The 21,197-nt window shown below is 45.1% G+C and overlaps 1 protein-coding gene and 1 long non-coding RNA gene across 3 annotated transcripts in view; one reads left to right on the top strand and one right to left on the bottom strand.

Annotated features, from left to right (window-relative positions):
- Positions 1–16,560, top strand: part of LOC127921842 (serine/threonine-protein kinase TBK1-like) — a gene marked incomplete at its 5' end in the record, with an annotated part of 51,621 nt that extends 35,061 nt beyond the window's left edge. The window contains 3 exons of the mRNA XM_052505429.1: positions 7,948–8,064; positions 12,374–12,475; positions 16,444–16,560. Of these exons, the coding sequence (XP_052361389.1) occupies positions 7,948–8,064; positions 12,374–12,475; positions 16,444–16,546 (322 nt within the window). The remainder of the gene's footprint in view (positions 1–7,947; positions 8,065–12,373; positions 12,476–16,443) is intronic.
- Positions 983–5,484, bottom strand: LOC127921841 (uncharacterized). 2 transcript variants are annotated; one of them, XR_008109728.1, is made up of 3 exons: positions 5,123–5,484; positions 2,153–2,266; positions 983–1,069 (listed from the first exon to the last, which is right to left on the bottom strand). It is a non-coding gene; the product is annotated as an uncharacterized LOC127921841 (long non-coding RNA). The 2 variants fall into 2 exon arrangements; XR_008109727.1 differs by lacking the exon at positions 983–1,069 and adding an exon at positions 1,343–1,639.
- Positions 16,561–21,197: the final 4,637 nt, after the last annotated feature.

Raw genomic sequence — 21,197 nt, 5'->3', positions numbered from 1 at the left:
TCCTTGGGTAACCAGACAGGAGGGCATCACAGTCGTCAAGCCTGTTGTCTTCCTTGGGTAACCAGACAGGAGGGCATCACAGTCGTCAAGCCTGATGTCTTCCTTGGGTAGACCAGACAGGAGAGCATCACAGTCGTCAAGCCTGTTGTCTTCCTTGGGTAACCAGACAGGAGGGCATCACAGTTGTCAAGCCTGTTGTCTTCCTTGGGTTGACCAGACAGGAGAGCATCACAGTCGTCAAGCCTGTTGTCTTCCTTGGGTAACCAGACAGGAGAGCATCACAGTCGTCAAGCCTGTTGTCTTCCTTGGGTTAACCAGACAGGAGAGCATCACAGTCATCAAGCCTGTTGTCTTCCTTGGGTAACCAGACAGGAGGGCATCACAGTCGTCAAGCCTGTTGTCTTCCTTGGGTAACCAGACAGGAGAGCATCACAGTCGTCAAGCCTGTTGTCTTCCTTGGGTAACCAGACAGGAGGGAATCACAGTCATCAAGCCTGTTGTCTTCCTTGGGTAACCAGACAGGAGAGCATCACAGTCGTCAAGCCTGTTTGTAGTCAAAGCACGGATGAGTCTCTCTGTATCAGCCTGAGAGAAAAACAGCCTCACATTAGCAATGTTCCTCAGGTGGTGAAAAGCTATTTTGTTCACCTTCCTAATGCCTGCTTTTTTAAATTGAGTTCAGAATGTAAAATGATTTATTGGCCGTGAATTAAAATGTACAGCCAGATTCTCTGTGCTTCGGCTCCAACAATAAGTACGTCGGTCTCCTCTTCATTTAGCTGGAGGAAGTTGTGAGCCGTCCAACTATTTAAATCACTAATACAGTCCCAATCATTTATCCGTGGAGCTCAAATCCTGTGGTGAAACCGACATGTATCGTCTTGCGTGGCAGTGCAAATCAATGCTGTGCTTTTCTGATAACGCTGCCCCAAAGGGTAACACATGTTTTCGTATCCTAGAGAGATACTAAATGTTACCAGGTTACAGTATACTTCAGAGATCACACCGTAACCTAGAGAGATACTAAATGTTACCAGGTTACAGTATACTTCAGAGATCACACCGTAACCTAGAGAGATACTAAATGTTACCAGGTTACGGTGTACTTCAGAGATCACACCGTAACCTAGAGAGATACTAAATGTTACCAGGTTACAGTATACTTCAGAGATCACACCGTAACCTAGAGAGATACTAAATGTTACCAGGTTACAGTGTACTTCAGAGATCACACCGTAACCTAGAGAGATACTAAATGTTACCAGGTTACAGTGTACTTCAGAGATCACACCGTAACCTAGAGAGATACTAAATGTTACCAGGTTACAGTGTACTTCAGAGATCACACCGTAACCTAGAGAGATACTAAATGTTACCAGGTTACAGTGTACTTCAGAGATCACACCGTAACCTAGAGAGATACTAAATGTTACCAGGTTACAGTATACTTCAGAGATCACACCGTAACCTAGAGAGATACTAAATGTTACCAGGTTACAGTGTACTTCAGAGATCACACCGTAACCTAGAGAGATACTAAATGTTACCAGGTTACAGTATACTTCAGAGATCACACCGTAACCTAGAGAGATACTAAATGTTACCAGGTTACAGTATACTTCAGAGATCACACCGTAACCTAGAGAGATACTAAATGTTACCAGGTTACAGTGTACTTCAGAGATCACACCGTAACCTAGAGAGATACTAAATGTTACCAGGTTACAGGGTACTTCAGAGATCACACCGTAACCTAGAGAGATACTAAATGTTACCAGGTTACGGTGTACTTCAGAGATCACACCGTAACCTAGAGAGATACTAAATGTTACCAGGTTACAGTGTACTTCAGAGATCACACCGTAACCTAGAGAGATACTAAATGTTACCAGGTTACAGTGTACTTCTGAGATCACACCGTAACCTAGAGAGATACTAAATGTTACCAGGTTACAGTATACTTCAGAGATCACACCGTAACCTAGAGAGATACTAAATGTTACCAGGTTACAGTGTACTTCAGAGATCACACCGTAACCTAGAGAGATACTAAATGTTACCAGGTTACAGTGTACATCAGAGATCACACCGTAACCTAGAGAGATACTAAATGTTACCAGGTTACAGTGTACATCAGAGATCACACCGTAACCGAGAGAGATACTAAATGTTACCAGGTTACAGTATACTTCAGAGATCACACCGTAACCTAGAGAGATACTAAATGTTACCAGGTTACAGTATACTTCAGAGATCACACCGTAACCTAGAGAGATACTAAATGTTACCAGGTTACAGTGTACTTCAGAGATCACACCGTAACCTAGAGAGATACTAAATGTTACCAGGTTACAGTATACTTCAGAGATCACACCGTGACCTAGAGAGATACTAAATGTTACCAGGTTACAGTGTACTTCAGAGATCACACCGTAACCTAGAGAGATACTAAATGTTACCAGGTTACAGTATACTTCAGAGATCACACCGTAACCTAGAGAGATACTAAATGTTACCAGGTTACAGTATACTTCAGAGATCACACCGTAACCTAGAGAGATACTAAATGTTACCAGGTTACAGTGTACTTCAGAGATCACACCGTAACCTAGAGAGATACTAAATGTTACCAGGTTACAGTGTACTTCAGAGATCACACCGTAACCTAGAGAGATACTAAATGTTACCAGGTTACAGTGTACTTCAGAGATCACACCGTAACCTAGAGAGATACTAAATGTTACCAGGTTACAGTATACTTCAGAGATCACACCGTAACCTAGAGAGATACTAAATGTTACCAGGTTACAGTGTACTTCAGAGATCAGACCGTAACCTAGAGAGATACTAAATGTTACCAGGTTACAGTGTACTTCAGAGATCACACCGTAACCTAGAGAGATACTAAATGTTACCAGGTTACAGTATACTTCAGAGATCACACCGTAACCTAGAGAGATACTAAATGTTACCAGGTTACAGTGTACTTCAGAGATCACACCGTAACCTAGAGAGATACTAAATGTTACCAGGTTACAGTGTACTTCAGAGATCACACCGTAACCTAGAGAGATACTAAATGTTACCAGGTTACAGTGTACTTCAGAGATCACACCGTAACCTAGAGAGATACTAAATGTTACCAGGTTACGGTGTACTTCAGAGATCACACCGTAACCTAGAGAGATACTAAATGTTACCAGGTTACAGTGTACTTCTGAGATCACACCGTAACCTAGAGAGATACTAAATGTTACCAGGTTACAGTATACTTCAGAGATCACACCGTAACCTAGAGAGATACTAAATGTTACCAGGTTACAGTGTACTTCAGAGATCAGACCGTAACCTAGAGAGATACTAAATGTTACCAGGTTACAGTGTACTTCAGAGATCACACCGTAACCTAGAGAGATACTAAATGTTACCAGGTTACAGTGTACTTCTGAGATCACACCGTAACCTAGAGAGATACTAAATGTTACCAGGTTACAGTATACTTCAGAGATCACACCGTAACCTAGAGAGATACTAAATGTTACCAGGTTACAGTGTACTTCAGAGATCAGACCGTAACCTAGAGAGATACTAAATGTTACCAGGTTACAGTGTACTTCAGAGATCACACCGTAACCTAGAGATACTAAATGTTACCAGGTTACAGTGTACTTCAGAGATCACACCGTAACCTAGAGAGATACTAAATGTTACCAGGTTACAGTGTACTTCAGAGATCACACCGTAACCTAGAGAGATACTAAATGTTACCAGGTTACAGTATACTTCAGAGATCACACCGTAACCTAGAGAGATACTAAATGTTACCAGGTTACAGTGTACTTCAGAGATCACACCGTAACCTAGAGAGATACTAAATGTTACCAGGTTACAGTGTACTTCAGAGATCACACCGTAACCTAGAGAGATACTAAATGTTACCAGGTTACAGTATACTTCAGAGATCACACCGTAACCTAGAGAGATACTAATGTTACCAGGTTACAGTGTACTTCAGAGATCACACCGTAACCTAGAGAGATACTAAATGTTACCAGGTTACTGTATACTTCAGAGATCACACCGTAACCTAGAGAGATACTAAATGTTACCAGGTTACAGTATACTTCAGAGATCACACCGTAACCTAGAGATACTAAATGTTACCAGGTTACAGTATACTTCAGAGATCACACCGTAACCTAGAGATACTAAATGTTACCAGGTTACAGTATACTTCAGAGATCACACCGTAACCTAGAGATACTAAATGTTACCAGGTTACAGTGTACTTCAGAGATCACACCGTAACCTAGAGAGATACTAAATGTTACCAGGTTACAGTGTACTTGAGAGATACTAAATGTTACCAGGTTACAGTGTACTTCAGAGATCACACCGTAACCTAGAGAGATACTAAATGTTACCAGGTTACAGTGTACTTCAGAGATCACACCGTAACCTAGAGAGATACTAAATGTTACCAGGTTACAGTGTACTTCAGAGATCACACCGTAACCTAGAGAGATACTAAATGTTACCAGGTTACAGTATACTTCAGAGATCACACCGTAACCTAGAGAGATACTAAATGTTACCAGGTTACAGTATACTTCAGAGATCACACCGTAACCTAGAGAGATACTAAATGTTACCAGGTTACAGTGTACTTCAGAGATCACACCGTAACCTAGAGAGATACTAAATGTTACCAGGTTACAGGGTACTTCAGAGATCACACCGTAACCTAGAGAGATACTAAATGTTACCAGGTTACGGTGTACTTCAGAGATCACACCGTAACCTAGAGAGATACTAAATGTTACCAGGTTACAGTGTACTTCAGAGATCACACCGTAACCTAGAGAGATACTAAATGTTACCAGGTTACAGTGTACTTCAGAGATCACACCGTAACCTAGAGAGATACTAAATGTTACCAGGTTACAGTGTACTTGAGAGATACTAAATGTTACCAGGTTACAGTGTACTTCAGAGATCACACCGTAACCTAGAGAGATACTAAATGTTACCAGGTTACAGTGTACATCAGAGATCACACCGTAACCTAGAGAGATACTAAATGTTACCAGGTTACAGTGTACATCAGAGATCACACCGTAACCGAGAGAGATACTAAATGTTACCAGGTTACAGTATACTTCAGAGATCACACCGTAACCTAGAGAGATACTAAATGTTACCAGGTTACAGTATACTTCAGAGATCACACCGTAACCTAGAGAGATACTAAATGTTACCAGGTTACAGTGTACTTCAGAGATCACACCGTAACCTAGAGAGATACTAAATGTTACCAGGTTACAGTATACTTCAGAGATCACACCGTAACCTAGAGAGATACTAAATGTTACCAGGTTACAGTATACTTCAGAGATCACACCGTAACCTAGAGAGATACTAAATGTTACCAGGTTACAGTGTACTTCAGAGATCACACCGTAACCTAGAGAGATACTAAATGTTACCAGGTTACAGTGTACTTCAGAGATCACACCGTAACCTAGAGAGATACTAAATGTTACCAGGTTACAGTGTACTTCAGAGATCACACCGTAACCTAGAGAGATACTAAATGTTACCAGGTTACAGTATACTTCAGAGATCACACCGTAACCTAGAGAGATACTAAATGTTACCAGGTTACAGTGTACTTCAGAGATCAGACCGTAACCTAGAGAGATACTAAATGTTACCAGGTTACAGTGTACTTCAGAGATCACACCGTAACCTAGAGAGATACTAAATGTTACCAGGTTACAGTGTACTTCAGAGATCACACCGTAACCTAGAGAGATACTAAATGTTACCAGGTTACAGTGTACTTCAGAGATCACACCGTAACCTAGAGAGATACTAAATGTTACCAGGTTACAGTGTACTTCAGAGATCACACCGTAACCTAGAGAGATACTAAATGTTACCAGGTTACAGTGTACTTCAGAGATCACACCGTAACCTAGAGAGATACTAAATGTTACCAGGTTACGGTGTACTTCAGAGATCACACCGTAACCTAGAGAGATACTAAATGTTACCAGGTTACGGTGTACTTCAGAGATCACACCGTAACCTAGAGAGATACTAAATGTTACCAGGTTACAGTGTACTTCTGAGATCACACCGTAACCTAGAGAGATACTAAATGTTACCAGGTTACAGTATACTTCAGAGATCACACCGTAACCTAGAGAGATACTAAATGTTACCAGGTTACAGTGTACTTCAGAGATCAGACCGTAACCTAGAGAGATACTAAATGTTACCAGGTTACAGTGTACTTCAGAGATCACACCGTAACCTAGAGAGATACTAAATGTTACCAGGTTACAGTGTACTTCTGAGATCACACCGTAACCTAGAGAGATACTAAATGTTACCAGGTTACAGTATACTTCTGAGATCACACCGTAACCTAGAGAGATACTAAATGTTACCAGGTTACAGTATACTTCAGAGATCACACCGTAACCTAGAGAGATACTAAATGTTACCAGGTTACAGTATACTTCAGAGATCACACCGTAACCTAGAGAGATACTAAATGTTACCAGGTTACAGTGTACTTCAGAGATCACACCGTAACCTAGAGAGATACTAAATGTTACCAGGTTACAGTATACTTCAGAGATCACACCGTAACCTAGAGAGATACTAAATGTTACCAGGTTACAGTATACTTCAGAGATCACACCGTAACCTAGAGATACTAAATGTTACCAGGTTACAGTGTACTTCAGAGATCACACCGTAACCGAGAGAGATACTAAATGTTACCAGGTTACTGTATACTTCAGAGATCACACCGTAACCTAGAGAGATACTAAATGTTACCAGGTTACAGTATACTTCAGAGATCACACCGTAACCTAGAGATACTAAATGTTACCAGGTTACAGTATACTTCAGAGATCACACCGTAACCTAGAGAGATACTAAATGTTACCAGGTTACAGTATACTTCAGAGATCACACCGTAACCTAGAGATACTAAATGTTACCAGGTTACAGTGTACTTCAGAGATCACACCGTAACCTAGAGAGATACTAAATGTTACCAGGTTACTGTATACTTCAGAGATCACACCGTAACCTAGAGAGATACTAAATGTTACCAGGTTACAGTATACTTCAGAGATCACACCGTAACCTAGAGAGATACTAAATGTTACCAGGTTACAGTGTACTTCAGAGATCACACCGTAACCTAGAGATACTAATGTAACCTAGAGATCACACCGAGATACTAAATGTTACCAGGTTACAGTGTACTTCAGAGATCACACCGTAACCTAGAGAGATACTAAATGTTACCAGGTTACAGTATACTTCAGAGATCACACCGTAACCTAGAGAGATACTAAATGTTACCAGGTTACAGTATACTTCAGAGATCACACCGTAACCTAGAGAGATACTAAATGTTACCAGGTTACAGTATACTTCAGAGATCACACCGTAACCTAGAGATACTAAATGTTACCAGGTTACAGTGTACTTCAGAGATCACACCGTAACCTAGAGAGATACTAAATGTTACCAGGTTACAGTGTACTTCAGAGATCACACCGTAACCTAGAGAGATACTAAATGTTACCAGGTTACAGTATACTTCAGAGATCACACCGTAACCGAGAGAGATACTAAATGTTACCAGGTTACGGTGTACTTCAGAGATCACACCGTAACCTAGAGAGATACTAAATGTTACCAGGTTACCAGGTTACAGTGTACTTACAGAGATCACACCGTAACCTAGAGAGATACTAAATGTTACCAGGATACAGTATACCTGTATCTCTATACACAAACAGAGTCTGAGAGGAATATCCAACATCTGTGGACTAATGTTGCTCCTCAAGCCACACATGAGTTCCACAGCTCCTTTCAGCCGTCTAACACTCACATGGTTTTCTCTCTCTGTCTCAGTGTTGAGAGGATCAAGGTTCTCCTGGACTCCATTACAGCCATCTACCACCAGTTTAAGAAGGACAAGGCTGAGAGACGTCTGCCGTACAACGAGGAACAAATACACAAATTTGACAAGTAGGTCCGTCTTTTCTGTCCCACTGACCAGGTTGACATCCAGGCCTGATGGAGACATGTCCTGACAGGCCTGATGGAGACATGTCCTGACAGGCCTGATGGAGACATGTCCTGACAGGCCTGATGGAGACATGTCCTGACAGGCCTGATGGAGACATGTCCTGACAGGCCTGATAGAGACATGTCCTGACAGGCCTGATGGAGACATGTCCTGACAGGCCTGATGGAGACATGTCCTGACAGGCCTGATGGAGACATGTCCTGACAGGCCTGATGGAGACATGTCCTGACAGGCCTGATGGAGACATGTCCTGACAGGCCTGATGGAGACATGTCCTGACAGGCCTGATGGAGACATGTCCTGACAGGCCTGATGGAGACATGTCCTGACAGGCCTGATGGAGACATGTCCTGACAGGCCTGATGGAGACATGTCCTGACAGGCCTGATGGAGACATGTCCTGACAGGCCTGGTGGAGACATGTCCTGACAGGCCTGATGGAGACATGTCCTGACAGGCCTGATGGAGACATGTCCTGACAGGCCTGATGGAGACATGTCCTGACAGGCCTGATGGAGACATGTCCTTACAGGCCTGATGGAGACATGTCCTTACAGGCCTGATGGAGACATGTCCTGACAGGCCTGATGGAGACATGTCCTGACAGGCCTGATGGAGACATGTCCTGACAGGCCTGATGGAGACATGTCCTGACAGGCCTGATGGAGACATGTCCTGACAGGCCTGATGGAGACATGTCCTGACAGGCCTGATGGAGACATGTCCTGACAGGCCTGATGGAGACATGTCCTGACAGGCCTGATGGAGACATGTCCTGACAGGCCTGATGGAGACATGTCCTGACAGGGTGGTGGAGATGCACAGTGATATAACAACCATCACATTTACATTTACATTTAAGTCATTTAGCAGACGCTCTTATGCAGAGCGACTTACAAATTGGTGCATTCACCTTATGACATCCAGTAGAACAGTCACTTTACAATAGTGCATCTAAATCTTAAAGGGGGGTGAGAAGGATTACTTATCCTATCCTAGGTATTCCTTAAAGAGGTGGGGTTTCAGGTGTCTCCGGAAGGTGGTGATTGACTCCGCTGTCCTGGCGTCGTGAGGGAGTTTGTTCCACCATTGGGGGCCAGAGCAGCGAACAGTTTTGACTGGGCTGAGCGGGAACTGTACTTCCTCAGTGGTAGGGAGGCGAGCAGGCCAGAGGTGGATGAACGCAGTGCCCTTGTTTGGGTGTAGGGCCTGATCAGAGCCTGGAGGTACTGAGGTGCCGTTCCCCTCACAGCTCCGTAGGCAAGCACCATGGTCTTGTAGCAGATGCGAGCTTCAACTGGAAGCCAGTGGAGAGAGCGGAGGAGCGGGGTGACGTGAGAGAACTTGGGAAGGTTGAACACCAGACGGGCTGCGGCGTTCTGGATGAGTTGTAGGGTTTAATGGCACAGGCAGGGAGCCCAGCCAACAGCGAGTTGCAGTAATCCAGACGGGAGATGACAAGTGCCTGGATTAGGACCTGCGCCGCTTCCTGTGTGAGGCAGGGTCGTACTCTGCGGATGTTGTAGAGCCTGAACCTACAGGAACGGGACACCGCCTTGATGTTAGTTGAGAACGTCAGGGTGTTGTCCAGGATCACGCCAAGGTTCTTAGCGCTCTGGGAGGAGGACACAATGGAGTTGTCAACCGTGATGGCGAGATCATGGAACGGGCAGTCCTTCCCCGGGAGGAAGAGCAGCTCCGTCTTGCCAAGGTTCAGCTTGAGGTGGTGATCCGTCATCCACACTGATATGTCTGCCAGACATGCAGAGATGCGATTCGCCACCTGGTCATCAGAAGGGGGAAAGGAGAAGATTAATTGTGTGTCGTCTGCATAGCAATGATAGTCAACTTGGAGTCACGTGATTAAATGGCGTGTGGTCTTCCCACGACCATGCAGTTTATTAGGCTACATATACACTGTAGGACAGATATACTGTAGGACAGATATACTGTAGGACAGATACACTGTAGGACAGATACACTGTAGGACAGATATACTGTAGGACAGATATACTGTAGGACAGATATACTGTAGGACAGATATACTGAAGGACAGATATACTGTAGGACAGATATACTGAAGGACAGATATACTGTAGGACAGATATACTGAAGGACAGATATACTGTAGGACAGATATACTGTAGGACAGATATACTGTAGGACAGATATACTGTAGGACAGATACACTGTAGGACAGATATACTGTAGGACAGGTATACTATAGGACAGGTATACTATAGGAATAATGGTGGTGGAGATGCACAGTGATGAGGTTGATGCTCATTTCAATAAATATCCAGGGACTTATTCTGGTGACCTGATGATCCATGATGACAGATCTGCTCCTCAACCCCAACATTAGTCCTCCTCTATCCATGATGACAGATCTGCTCCTCAACCCCAACATTAGTCCTCCTCTATCCATGATGACAGATCTGCTCCTCAACCCCAACATTAGTCCTCCTCTATCCATGATGACAGATCTGCTCCTCAACCCCAACATTAGTCCTCCTCTATCCATGATGACAGATCTGCTCCTCAACCCCAACATTAGTCCTCCTCTATCCATGATGACAGATCTGCTCCTCAACCCCAACATTAGTCCTCCTCTATCCATGATGACAGATCTCCTCCTCAACCCCAACATTAGTCCTCCTCTATCCATGATGACAGATCTCCTCCCTCAACCCCAACATTAGTCCTCCTCTATCCATGATGACAGATCTCCTCCTCAACCCCAACATTAGTCCTCCTCTATCCATGATGACAGATCTGCTCCTCAACCCCAACATTAGTCCTCCTCTATCCATGATGACAGATCTCCTCCTCAACCCCAACATTAGTCCTCCTCTATCCATGATGACAGATCTGCTCCTCAACCCCAACATTAGTCCTCCTCTATCCATGATGACAGATCTCCTCCTCAACCCCAACATTAGTCCTCCTCTATCCATGATGACAGATCTGCTCCTCAACCCCAACATTAGTCCTCCTCTATCCATGATGACAGATCTGCTCCTCAACCCCAACATTAGTCCTCCTCTATCCATGATGACAGATCTGCTCCTCAACCCCAACATTAGTCCTCCTCTATCCATGATGACAGATCTCCTCCTCAACCCCAACATTAGTCCTCCTCTATCCATGATGACAGATCTGCTCCTCATCCCCAACATTAGTCCTCCTCTATCCATGATGACAGATCTGCTCCTCATCCCCAACATTAGTCCTCCTCTATCCATGATGACAGATCTGCTCCTCAACCCCAACATTAGTCCTCCTCTATCCATGATGACAGATCTCCTCCTCAACCCCAACATTAGTCCTCCTCTATCCATGATGACAGATCTGCTCCTCAACCCCAATATTAGTCCTCCTCTATCCATGATGACAGATCTGCTCCTCAACCCCAACATTAGTCCTCCTCTATCCATGATGACAGATCTGCTCCTCAACCCCAACATTAGTCCTCCTCTATCCATGATGACAGATCTGCTCCTCAACCCCAACATTAGTCCTCCTCTATCCATGATGACAGATCTGCTCCTCAACCGCCAACATTAGTCCTCCTCTATCCATGATGACAGATCTGCTCCTCAACCCCAACATTAGTCCTCCTCTAGCCATGATGACAGATCTGCTCCTCAACCCCAACATTAGTCCTCCTCTATCCATGATGACAGATCTGCTCCTCAACCCCAACATTAGTCCTCCTCTATCCATGATGACAGATCTGCTCCTCAACCCCAACATTAGTCCTCCTCTATCCATGATGACAGATCTGCTCCTCAACCCCAACATTAGTCCTCCTCTATCCTCAATTCCCCAATTTCACAGACAGTGTGTATCTTCTGGTTACAGTATAGTAATAATATAATGCTCCTCTAACAGACTGGTGTTCCAAGCCACCAAGGCCAGGTCTCTGGTTACAGTATAGTAATAATATAATGCTCCTCTAACAGAAGCTGGCCACCAAGGGCAGGTCTCTGTTTACAGTATAGTAATAATATAATGCTCCTCTAACAGACAGAAGCTGGTGTTCCAAGCCACCAAGGACAGGTCTCTGGTTACAGTATAGTAATAATATAATGCTCCTCTAACAGACTGGTGTTCCATGCCACCAAGGGCAGGTCTCTGGTTACAGTATAGTAATAATATAATGCTCCTCTAACAGACTGGTGTTCCATGCCACCAAGGGCAGGTCTCTGGTTACAGTATAGTAATAATATAATGCTCCTCTAACAGACAGAAGCTGGTGTTCCATGCCACCAAGGCCAGGTCTCTGTTTACAGAGGAGTGTGCCATGAAGTACCGCCTCTTCATCTCTAAGAGCGAGGAGTGGATGAGGTAAGTGTCCCGTAATTGAAGGATGATATCAGATGAGGTCAGTGTGTTCTGTAGGTGAAGGAAGGTATCAGATGAGGTCAGTGTGTTCTGTAGATGAAGGAAGGTATCAGATGAGATCAGTGTGTTCTGTAGATGAAGGAAGGTATCAGATGAGGTCAGTGTGTTCTGTAGATGAAGGAAGGTATCAGATGAGGTCAGTGTGTTCTGTAGATGAAGGAAGGTATCAGATGAGGTCAGTGTGTTCTGTAGATGAAGGATGATATCAGATGAGGTCAGTGTGTTCTGTAGATGAAGGAAGGTATCAGATGAGATCAGTGTGTTCTGTAGATGAAGGAAGGTATCAGATGAGATCAGTGTGTTCTGTAGATGAAGGATGATATCAGATGAGATCAGTCTGTCTTGTAAAGGAAGGTATCAGATGAGGTCAGTGTGTTCTGTAGATGAAGGAAGGTATCAGATGAGGTCAGTGTGTTCTGTAGATGAAGGAAGGTATCAGATGAGGTCAGTGTGTTCTGTAGATGAAGGTATCAGATGAGGTCAGTGTGTTCTGTAGATGAAGGAAGGTATCAGATGAGGTCAGTGTGTTCTGTAGATGAAGGAAGGTATCAGATGAGGTCAGTGTGTTCTGTAGATGAAGGAAGGTATCAGATGAGGTCAGTGTGTTCTGTAGATGAAGGAAGGTATCAGATGAGGTCAGTGTGTTCTGTAGATGAAGGAAGGTATCAGATGAGGTCAGTCTGTCTTGTAAAGGAAGGTATCAGATGAGGTCAGTGTGTTCTGTAGATGAAGGAAGGTATCAGATGAGGTCAGTGTGTTCTGTAGATGAAGGAAGGTATCAGATGAGGTCAGTGTGTTCTGTAGATGAAGGAAGGTATCAGATGAGGTCAGTGTGTTCTGTAGATGAAGGATGGTATCAGATGAGGTCAGTGTGTTCTGTAGATGAAGGATGGTATCAGATGAGGTCAGTGTGTTCTGTAGATGAAGGATGATATCAGATGAGGTCAGTGTGTTCTGTAGATGAAGGAAGGTATCAGATGAGGTCAGTGTGTTCTGTAGATGAAGGAAGGTATCAGATGAGGTCAGTGTGTTCTGTAGATGAAGGATGGTATCAGATGAGAGTGTGTTCTGTAGTCTGTCTTGTAAAGGGAAGGTATCAGATGAGGTCAGTGTGTCCTGTAGATGAAGGATGATATCAGATGAGATCAGTCTGTCTTGTAAAGGAAGGTATCAGATGAGGTCAGTGTGTTCTGTAGATGAAGGAAGGTATCAGATGAGGTCAGTCTGTCTTGTAAAGGAAGGTATCAGATGAGGTCAGTGTGTTCTGTAGATGAAGGAAGGTATCAGATGAGGTCAGTGTGTTCTGTAGATGAAGGATGGTATCAGATGAGGTCAGTGTGTTCTGTAGATGAAGGAAGGTATCAGATGAGGTCAGTGTGTTCTGTAGATGAAGGAAGGTATCAGATGAGATCAGTGTGTCTTGTAAAGGAAGGTATCAGATGAGGTCAGTCTGTTCTGTAGATGAAGGTATCAGATGAGGTCAGTCTGTCTTGTAAAGGAAGGTATCAGATGAGGTCAGTGTGTTCTGTAGATGAAGGATGGTATCAGATGAGGTCAGTGTGTTCTGTAGATGAAGGAAGGTATCAGATGAGGTCAGTGTGTTCTGTAGATGAAGGAAGGTATCAGATGAGGTCAGTGTGTTCTGTAGATGAAGGAAGGTATCAGATGAGGTCAGTGTGTTCTGTAGATGAAGGAAGGTATCAGATGAGGTCAGTGTGTTCTGTAGATGAAGGATGGTATCAGATGAGGTCAGTGTGTTCTGTAGATGAAGGAAGGTATCAGATGAGGTCAGTGTGTTCTGTAGATGAAGGTATCAGATTAGATCAGTGTGTTCTGTAGATGAAGGAAGGTATCAGATGAGATCAGTGTGTTCTGTAGATGAAGGAAGGTATCAGATGAGGTCAGTGTGTTCTGTAGATGAAGGATGGTATCAGATGAGGTCAGTGTGTTCTGTAGATGAAGGATGGTATCAGATGAGGTCAGTGTGTTCTGTAGATGAAGGAAGGTATCAGATGAGGTCAGTGTGTTCTGTAGATGAAGGATGATATCAGATGAGGTCAGTCTGTCTTGTAAAGGAAGGTATCAGATGAGATCAGTGTGTTCTGTAGATGAAGGATGATATCAGATGAGGTCAGTCTGTCTTGTAAAGGAAGGTATCAGATGAGATCAGTGTGTTCTGTAGATGAAGGATGGTATCAGATGAGGTCAGTGTGTTCTGTAGATGAAGGAAGGTATCAGATGAGGTCAGTCTGTCTTGTAAAGGAAGGTATCAGATGAGATCAGTCTGTCTGTCTTGTAAAGGAAGGTATCAGATGAGATCAGTCTGTCTGTCTTGTAAAGGAAGGTATCAGATGAGGTCAGTAGATGAAGGAAGGTATCAGATGAGGTCAGTGTGTTCTGTAGATGAAGGAAGGTATCAGATGAGGTCAGTGTGTTTTGTAGATGAAGGAAGGTATCAGATGAGGTCAGTGTGTTCTGTAGATGAAGGATGGTATCAGATGAGGTCAGTGTGTTCTGTAGATGAAGGATGGTATCAGATGAGGTCAGTGTGTTCTGTAGATGAAGGAAGGTATCAGATGAGGTCAGTGTGTTCTGTAGATGAAGGAAGGTATCAGAGGAGGTCAGTGTGTTCTGTAGATGAAGGATGGTATCAGATGAGGTCAGTGTGTTCTGTAGATGAAGGAAGGTATCAGATGAGGTCAGTGTGTTCTGTAGATGAAGGAAGGTATCAGATGAGGTCAGTGTGTTCTGTAGATGAAGGAAGGTATCAGATGAGGTCAGTGTGTTCTGTAGATGAAGGAAGGTATCAGATGAGGTCAGTGTGTTCTGTAGATGAAGGATGATATCAGATGAGGTCAGTGTGTTCTGTAGATGAAGGATGGTATCAGATGAGGTCAGTGTGTTCTGTAGATGAAGGAGAGCACCCTATCAGCAACCCTGTATGTCTGACTGTTCTGATAACTAACTCCCTGCTTCTCAGCAACCCTGATGTCTGACTGTTCTGATAACTACCTCCTGCTGCTAAGCAACCCTGTATCTGACTGTTCTGATGACTAACTCTGTCTTGTAAAGGAAGGTAACCCTGTATGTCTGACTGTTCTGATAACTAACTGCTGCTAAGCAACCCTGATGTCTGAGTTCTGATAACTAACTCCCTGCTGCTAAGCAACCCTGTATGTCTGACTGTTCTGATAACTAACTCCCTGCTGCTCAGCAACCCTGTATGTCTGACTGTTCTGATAACTAACTCCCTGCTGCTAAGCAACCCTGTATGTCTGACTGTTCTGATAACTACCTCCCTGCTGCTAAGCAACCCTGTATGTCTAACTGTTCTGATAACTAACTCCCTGCTGCTAAGCAACCCTGTATGTCTGACTGTTCTGATAACTAACTCCCTGCTGCTAAGCAACCCTGTATGTCTGACTGTTCTGACTAACTCCTGCTGCTCAACCCTGTATGTCTAACTGTTCTGATAACTAACCCTGCTGCTCAGCAACCCTGTATGTCTGACTGTTCTGATAACTAACTCCCTGCTGCTAAGCAACCCTGTATGTCTAACTGTTCTGATAACTAACTCCCTGCTGCTACAACCCTGTATGTCTGACTGTTCTGATAACTAACTCCCTGCTGCTAAGCAACCGTGTATGTCTGACTGTTCTGATAACTAACTCCCTGCTGCTAAGCAACCCTGTATGTCTGACATCTAACTCCCTGCCTGTGTGTGTGTGTGTGTGTGTGTGTGTGTGTGTGTGTGTGTGTGTGTGTGTGTGTGTGTGTGTGTGTGTGTGTGTGTGTGTGTGTGTGTGTGTGTGTGTGTGTGTGTGTGTGTGTGTATATATATGTATGGAAGGTGTGTGTGTATGTGTGTGTGTACGCGCGGTGTATCAATAGTGTGTTTATCTCCTGTACAGGAAGGTGCATCACGTGAGGAAGCAGCTGATTGGTCTAACCAGCCAATTCAACAGCGTGGAGAAAGAAGTTTCCATGGTGATGGAGAGAGTTATTAAGGTCTGAACAAACACACACACACACACAAACACACACACACACAATCACTCACTAAACACTGAAGTAAACAGGAGGTTTCCTCCACTAAGTTGAGGGATGGTGGAGGGGGAAGGAAGAGAGAGGGAGGGGATGAGGGAGAGGGAAGAGAGAGGAGGGGATGAGAGAGAGGGAAGAGAGAGGAGGGGGTGAGGGAGAGGGAAGAGAGAGGAGGGGATGAGGGAGAGGAGGGGAGGGATGAGGGGAGGGAAGAGAGAGGAGGGATGAGGGGAGGGAAGAGAGAGGAGGGGATGAGGGAGAGGGAAGAGAGAGGAGGGGATGAGGGAGAGGGAAGAGAGAGGAGGGGATGAGGGGGAGGGAAGAGAGAGGAGGGGAGGAGGGGGAGGGAAGAGAGAGGAGGGGATGAGGGGGAGGGAAGAGAGAGGAGGGGATGGGGATGAAGAGGAGAGGGAAGGGAGAGAGGAGGGGGGATGAGGGGAGAGGGAAGAGAGAGGAGGGGATGAGGGGGAGGGAAGAGAGAGGGAGGGGGATGGGAGGGAGAGGGAAGAGAGAGGAGGGGATGAGGGAAGAGAGAGGGGATGAGGGGGAGGGAAGAGAGAGGAGGGGATGAGGGGGAGGGAAGAGAGAGGAGGGGATGAGGGGAGGGAAGAGAGAGGAGGGATGAGGGAGGGAAGAGAGAGGAGGGGATGAGGGAGAGGGAAGAGAGAGGAGGGGATGAGGGAGAGGGAAGAGAGAGGAGGGGATGAGGGAGAGGGAAGAGAGGGAGGGGATAAGGGGAGGGAAGAGAGAGGAGGGGATGAGGGGGAGGGAAGAGAGAGGGAGGGGATGAGGGAGAGGGAAGAGAGAGGAGGGGATGAGGGGAGGGAAGAGAGAGGAGGGGATGAGGGGAGGGAAGAGAGAGGAGGGGATGAGGGGGGAGGGAAGAGAGAGATGAGGGGAGGGAAGAGAGAGGAGGGGATGAGGGGGATAAGAGAGAGAGCCTGACCATCATGTCTAAGTGGGATAACAGAGACCCTGACCTAGCTCAATATCTAGGAGTGGATAACAGAGACCCTGACCTAGCTCAATATCTAGGAGTGGGATAACAGAGACCCTGACCTAGCTCAATATCTAGGAGTGGGATAACAGAGACCCTGACCTAGCTCAATATCTAGGAGTGGGATCACAGAGACCCTGACCTAGCTCAATATCTAGGAGTGGGATAACAGAGACCCAGACCCTGACCTAGCTCAATATCTAGGAGTGGGATCAGACCCTGACCTAGCTCAATATCTAGGAGTGGGATAACAGAGACCCTGACCTAGCTCTATATCTAGAGTGGGATAACAGAGACCCTGACCTAGCTCTATATCTAGGAGTGGGGATAACAGAGACCCCGACCCTGACCTAGCTCACTATCTAGGAGTGGGATCAGACCCAGACCCTGACCTAGCTCAATTCAGGAGTGGGGATCAGACCCAGACCCTGACCTAGCTCACTATCTAGAGTGGGATCAGACCCAGACCCTGACCTAGCTCAATATCTAGGAGGATCAGACCCAGACCCTGACCTAGCTCAATATCTAGGAGTGGGATCAGACCCAGACCCTGACCTAGCTCAATATCTAGGAGTGGGATCAGACCCAGACCCTGACCTAGCTCAATATCTAGGAGTGGGATAACAGAGACCCTGACCTAGCTCAATATCTAGGAGTGGGATAACAGAGACCCAGACCTAGCTCTATATCTAGGAGTGGGATAACAGAGACCCTGACCTAGCTCAATATCTAGGAGTGGGATCAGACCCAGACCCTGACCTAGCTCTATATCTAGGAGTGGGATAACAGAGACCCTGACCTAGCTCAATATCTAGGAGTTGGATCAGACCCAGACCCTGACCTAGCTCAATATCTAGGAGTGGGATAACAGAGACCCAGACCCTGACCTAGCTCAATATCTAGGAGTGGGATAACAGAGACCCTGACCTAGCTCAATATCTAGGAGTGGGATAACAGAGACCCTGACCTAGCTCAATATCTAGGAGTGGATAACAGAGACCCAGTCCTAGCTCAATATCTAGGAGTGGGATAACAGAGACCCTGACCTAGCTCAATATCTAGGAGTGGGATAACAGAGACCCAGACCTAGCTCAATATCTAGGAGTGGGATAACAGAGACCCAGACCCTGACCTAGCTCAATATCTAGAGTGGATCAGACCCTGACCCCACCTAGCTCAACATCTAGGAGTGGGATATCTAGACCCAGACCCTGACCTAGCTCATATCTAGGAGTGGGATCAGACCCCAGACCCTGACCTAGCTCAATATCTAGGAGTGGGATCAGACCCAGACCCTGACCTAGCTCAATATCTAGGAGTGGGATCAGACCCAGACCCTGACCTAGCTCAATATCTAGGAGTGGGATCAGACCCAGACCCTGACCTAGCTCAATATCTAGGAGTGGGATAACATAGACCCTGACCTAGCTCAATATCTAGGAGTGGATAACAGAGACCCAGACCTAGCTCTATATCTAGGAGTGGGATAACAGAGACCCTGACCTAGCTCAATATCTAGGAGTGGGATCAGACCCAGACCCTGACCTAGCTCAATATCTAGGAGTGGGATAACAGAGACCCTGACCTAGCTCTATATCTAGGAGTGGATAACACTCAGACCCCTGACCTAGCTCAATATCTAGGAGTGGGATAACAGAGACCCTGACCTAGCTCTATATCTAGGAGTGGGATAAGACCCAGACCCTGACCTAGCTCAATATCTAGAGTGGGATAACAGAGACCCAGACCTAGCTCTATATCTAGGAGTGGGATAACAGAGACCCTGACCTAGCTCTATATCTAGGAGTGGGATAACAGAGACCCAGACCCTGACCTAGCTCTATATCTAGGAGTGGGATAACAGAGACCCTGACCTAGCTCTATATCTAGGAGTGGGATAACAGAGACCCAGACCCTGACCTAGCTCAATATCTAGGAGTGGGATAACAGAGACCCTGACCTAGCTCAATATCTAGGGAGTGGGATAACAGAGACCCAGACCTAGCTCAATATCTAGGGAGTGGGATAACAGAGACCCTGACCAAGCTCAATATCTAGGAGTGGGGATAACAGAGACCCAGACCTAGCTCAATATCTAGGAGTGATAACAGAGACCCTGACCCTGACAGAGACAAGCTCAATATCTAGGAGTGGGATAACAGAGACCCAGACCCTGACCTAGCTCTATATCTAGGAGTGGGATAACAGAGACCCAGACCCTGACCTAGCTCTATATCTAGGAGTGGGATAACAGAGACCCAGACCCTGACCTAGCTCAATATCTAGGAGTTGGATCAGACCCTGACCAAGCTCAATATCTAGGAGTGGGATAACAGAGACCCAGACCCTGACCTAGCTCTATATCTAGGAGTGGGATAACAGAGACCCAGACCCTGACCTAGCTCAATATCTAGGAGTGGGATAAGAACAAGACTACAGCCTCCATAATGTGACCGTTAGGCCTTCCACCCTTTGGACTGAATAGGGGCAGTTTTGATTACATTTCTAATTAATGGCTTTCTGTCTGTTAAGAACCACTGATGTGCTACCGTTTAGTAGCATTTCTGACCATGCTAACATGGTTTCAGAGTTATAAAACCAGGACCAACAGCTACCGTTTAGTAGCATGTCTGACCATGCTAACATGGTTTCAGAGTTATAAAACCAGGACCAACAGCTACCGTTTAGTAGCATTTCTGACCATGCTAACATGGTTTCAGAGTTATAAAACCAGGACCAACAGCTACCGTTTAGTAGCATTTCTGACCATGCTAACATGGTTTCAGAGTTATAAAACCAGGACCAACAGCTACCATTTAGCAGCATTTCTGACCATGCTAACATGGTTTCAGAGTTATAAAACCAGGACCAACAGCTACCGCTTAGTAGCATTTCTGAACATGGTAGACTAATCTCAGAGTTATAAACAGACTAATCTCACCATGCTAACATGTTATAAAACCAGGACCAACAGCTACCGTTTAGTAGCATTTCTGACCATGCTAACATGGATTCAGAGTTATAAACCAGGACCAACAGCTACCGCTTAGTAGCATTTCTGACCATGCTAACATGGTTTCAGAGTTATAAACCAGGACCAACAGCTACAGTTTAGCAGCATTTCTGACCATGGTTTCAGAGTTATCAAACTAGACCAACAGCTACTGCTTATAGCATTTCATAAACATGGGATTCAGGGACCAGCTACCGTTTAGTAGCATTTCTGACCATGCTAACATGGTTTCAGAGTTATAAAACCAACAGCTACCGAGCCATTTCTGACAGCTACCGGGACTTACCGTAGTAGCATTTCTGACCATGCTAACATGGTTTCAGAGTTATCAAACTAGGACCAACAGCTACTGCTTAGTAGCATTAGTAGCATACCGTTTAGTAGTACTGACCATGCTAACATGGATCTTGTTATAAACAGGACCAACAGCTACCGTTTAGTAAAATGCCACACATCTGGGACCAACAGCTACCGTTTAGTAGCATTTCTGACCATGCTAACATGGTTTCAGAGTTATAAAACCAGGACCAACAGCTACCATTTAGCAGCATTTCTGACCATGCTAACATGGTTTCAGAGTTATAAACCAGGACCAACAGCTACCGTTTAGT

This window comes from Oncorhynchus keta, unplaced genomic scaffold, assembly GCF_023373465.1.
Source record: "Oncorhynchus keta strain PuntledgeMale-10-30-2019 unplaced genomic scaffold, Oket_V2 Un_contig_23839_pilon_pilon, whole genome shotgun sequence".
NCBI lineage: Eukaryota > Metazoa > Chordata > Actinopteri > Salmoniformes > Salmonidae > Oncorhynchus > Oncorhynchus keta.
The sequence above is the reverse complement of the archived record's forward strand: the minus strand, read 5'-3'. Positions and strand labels throughout refer to the sequence as shown.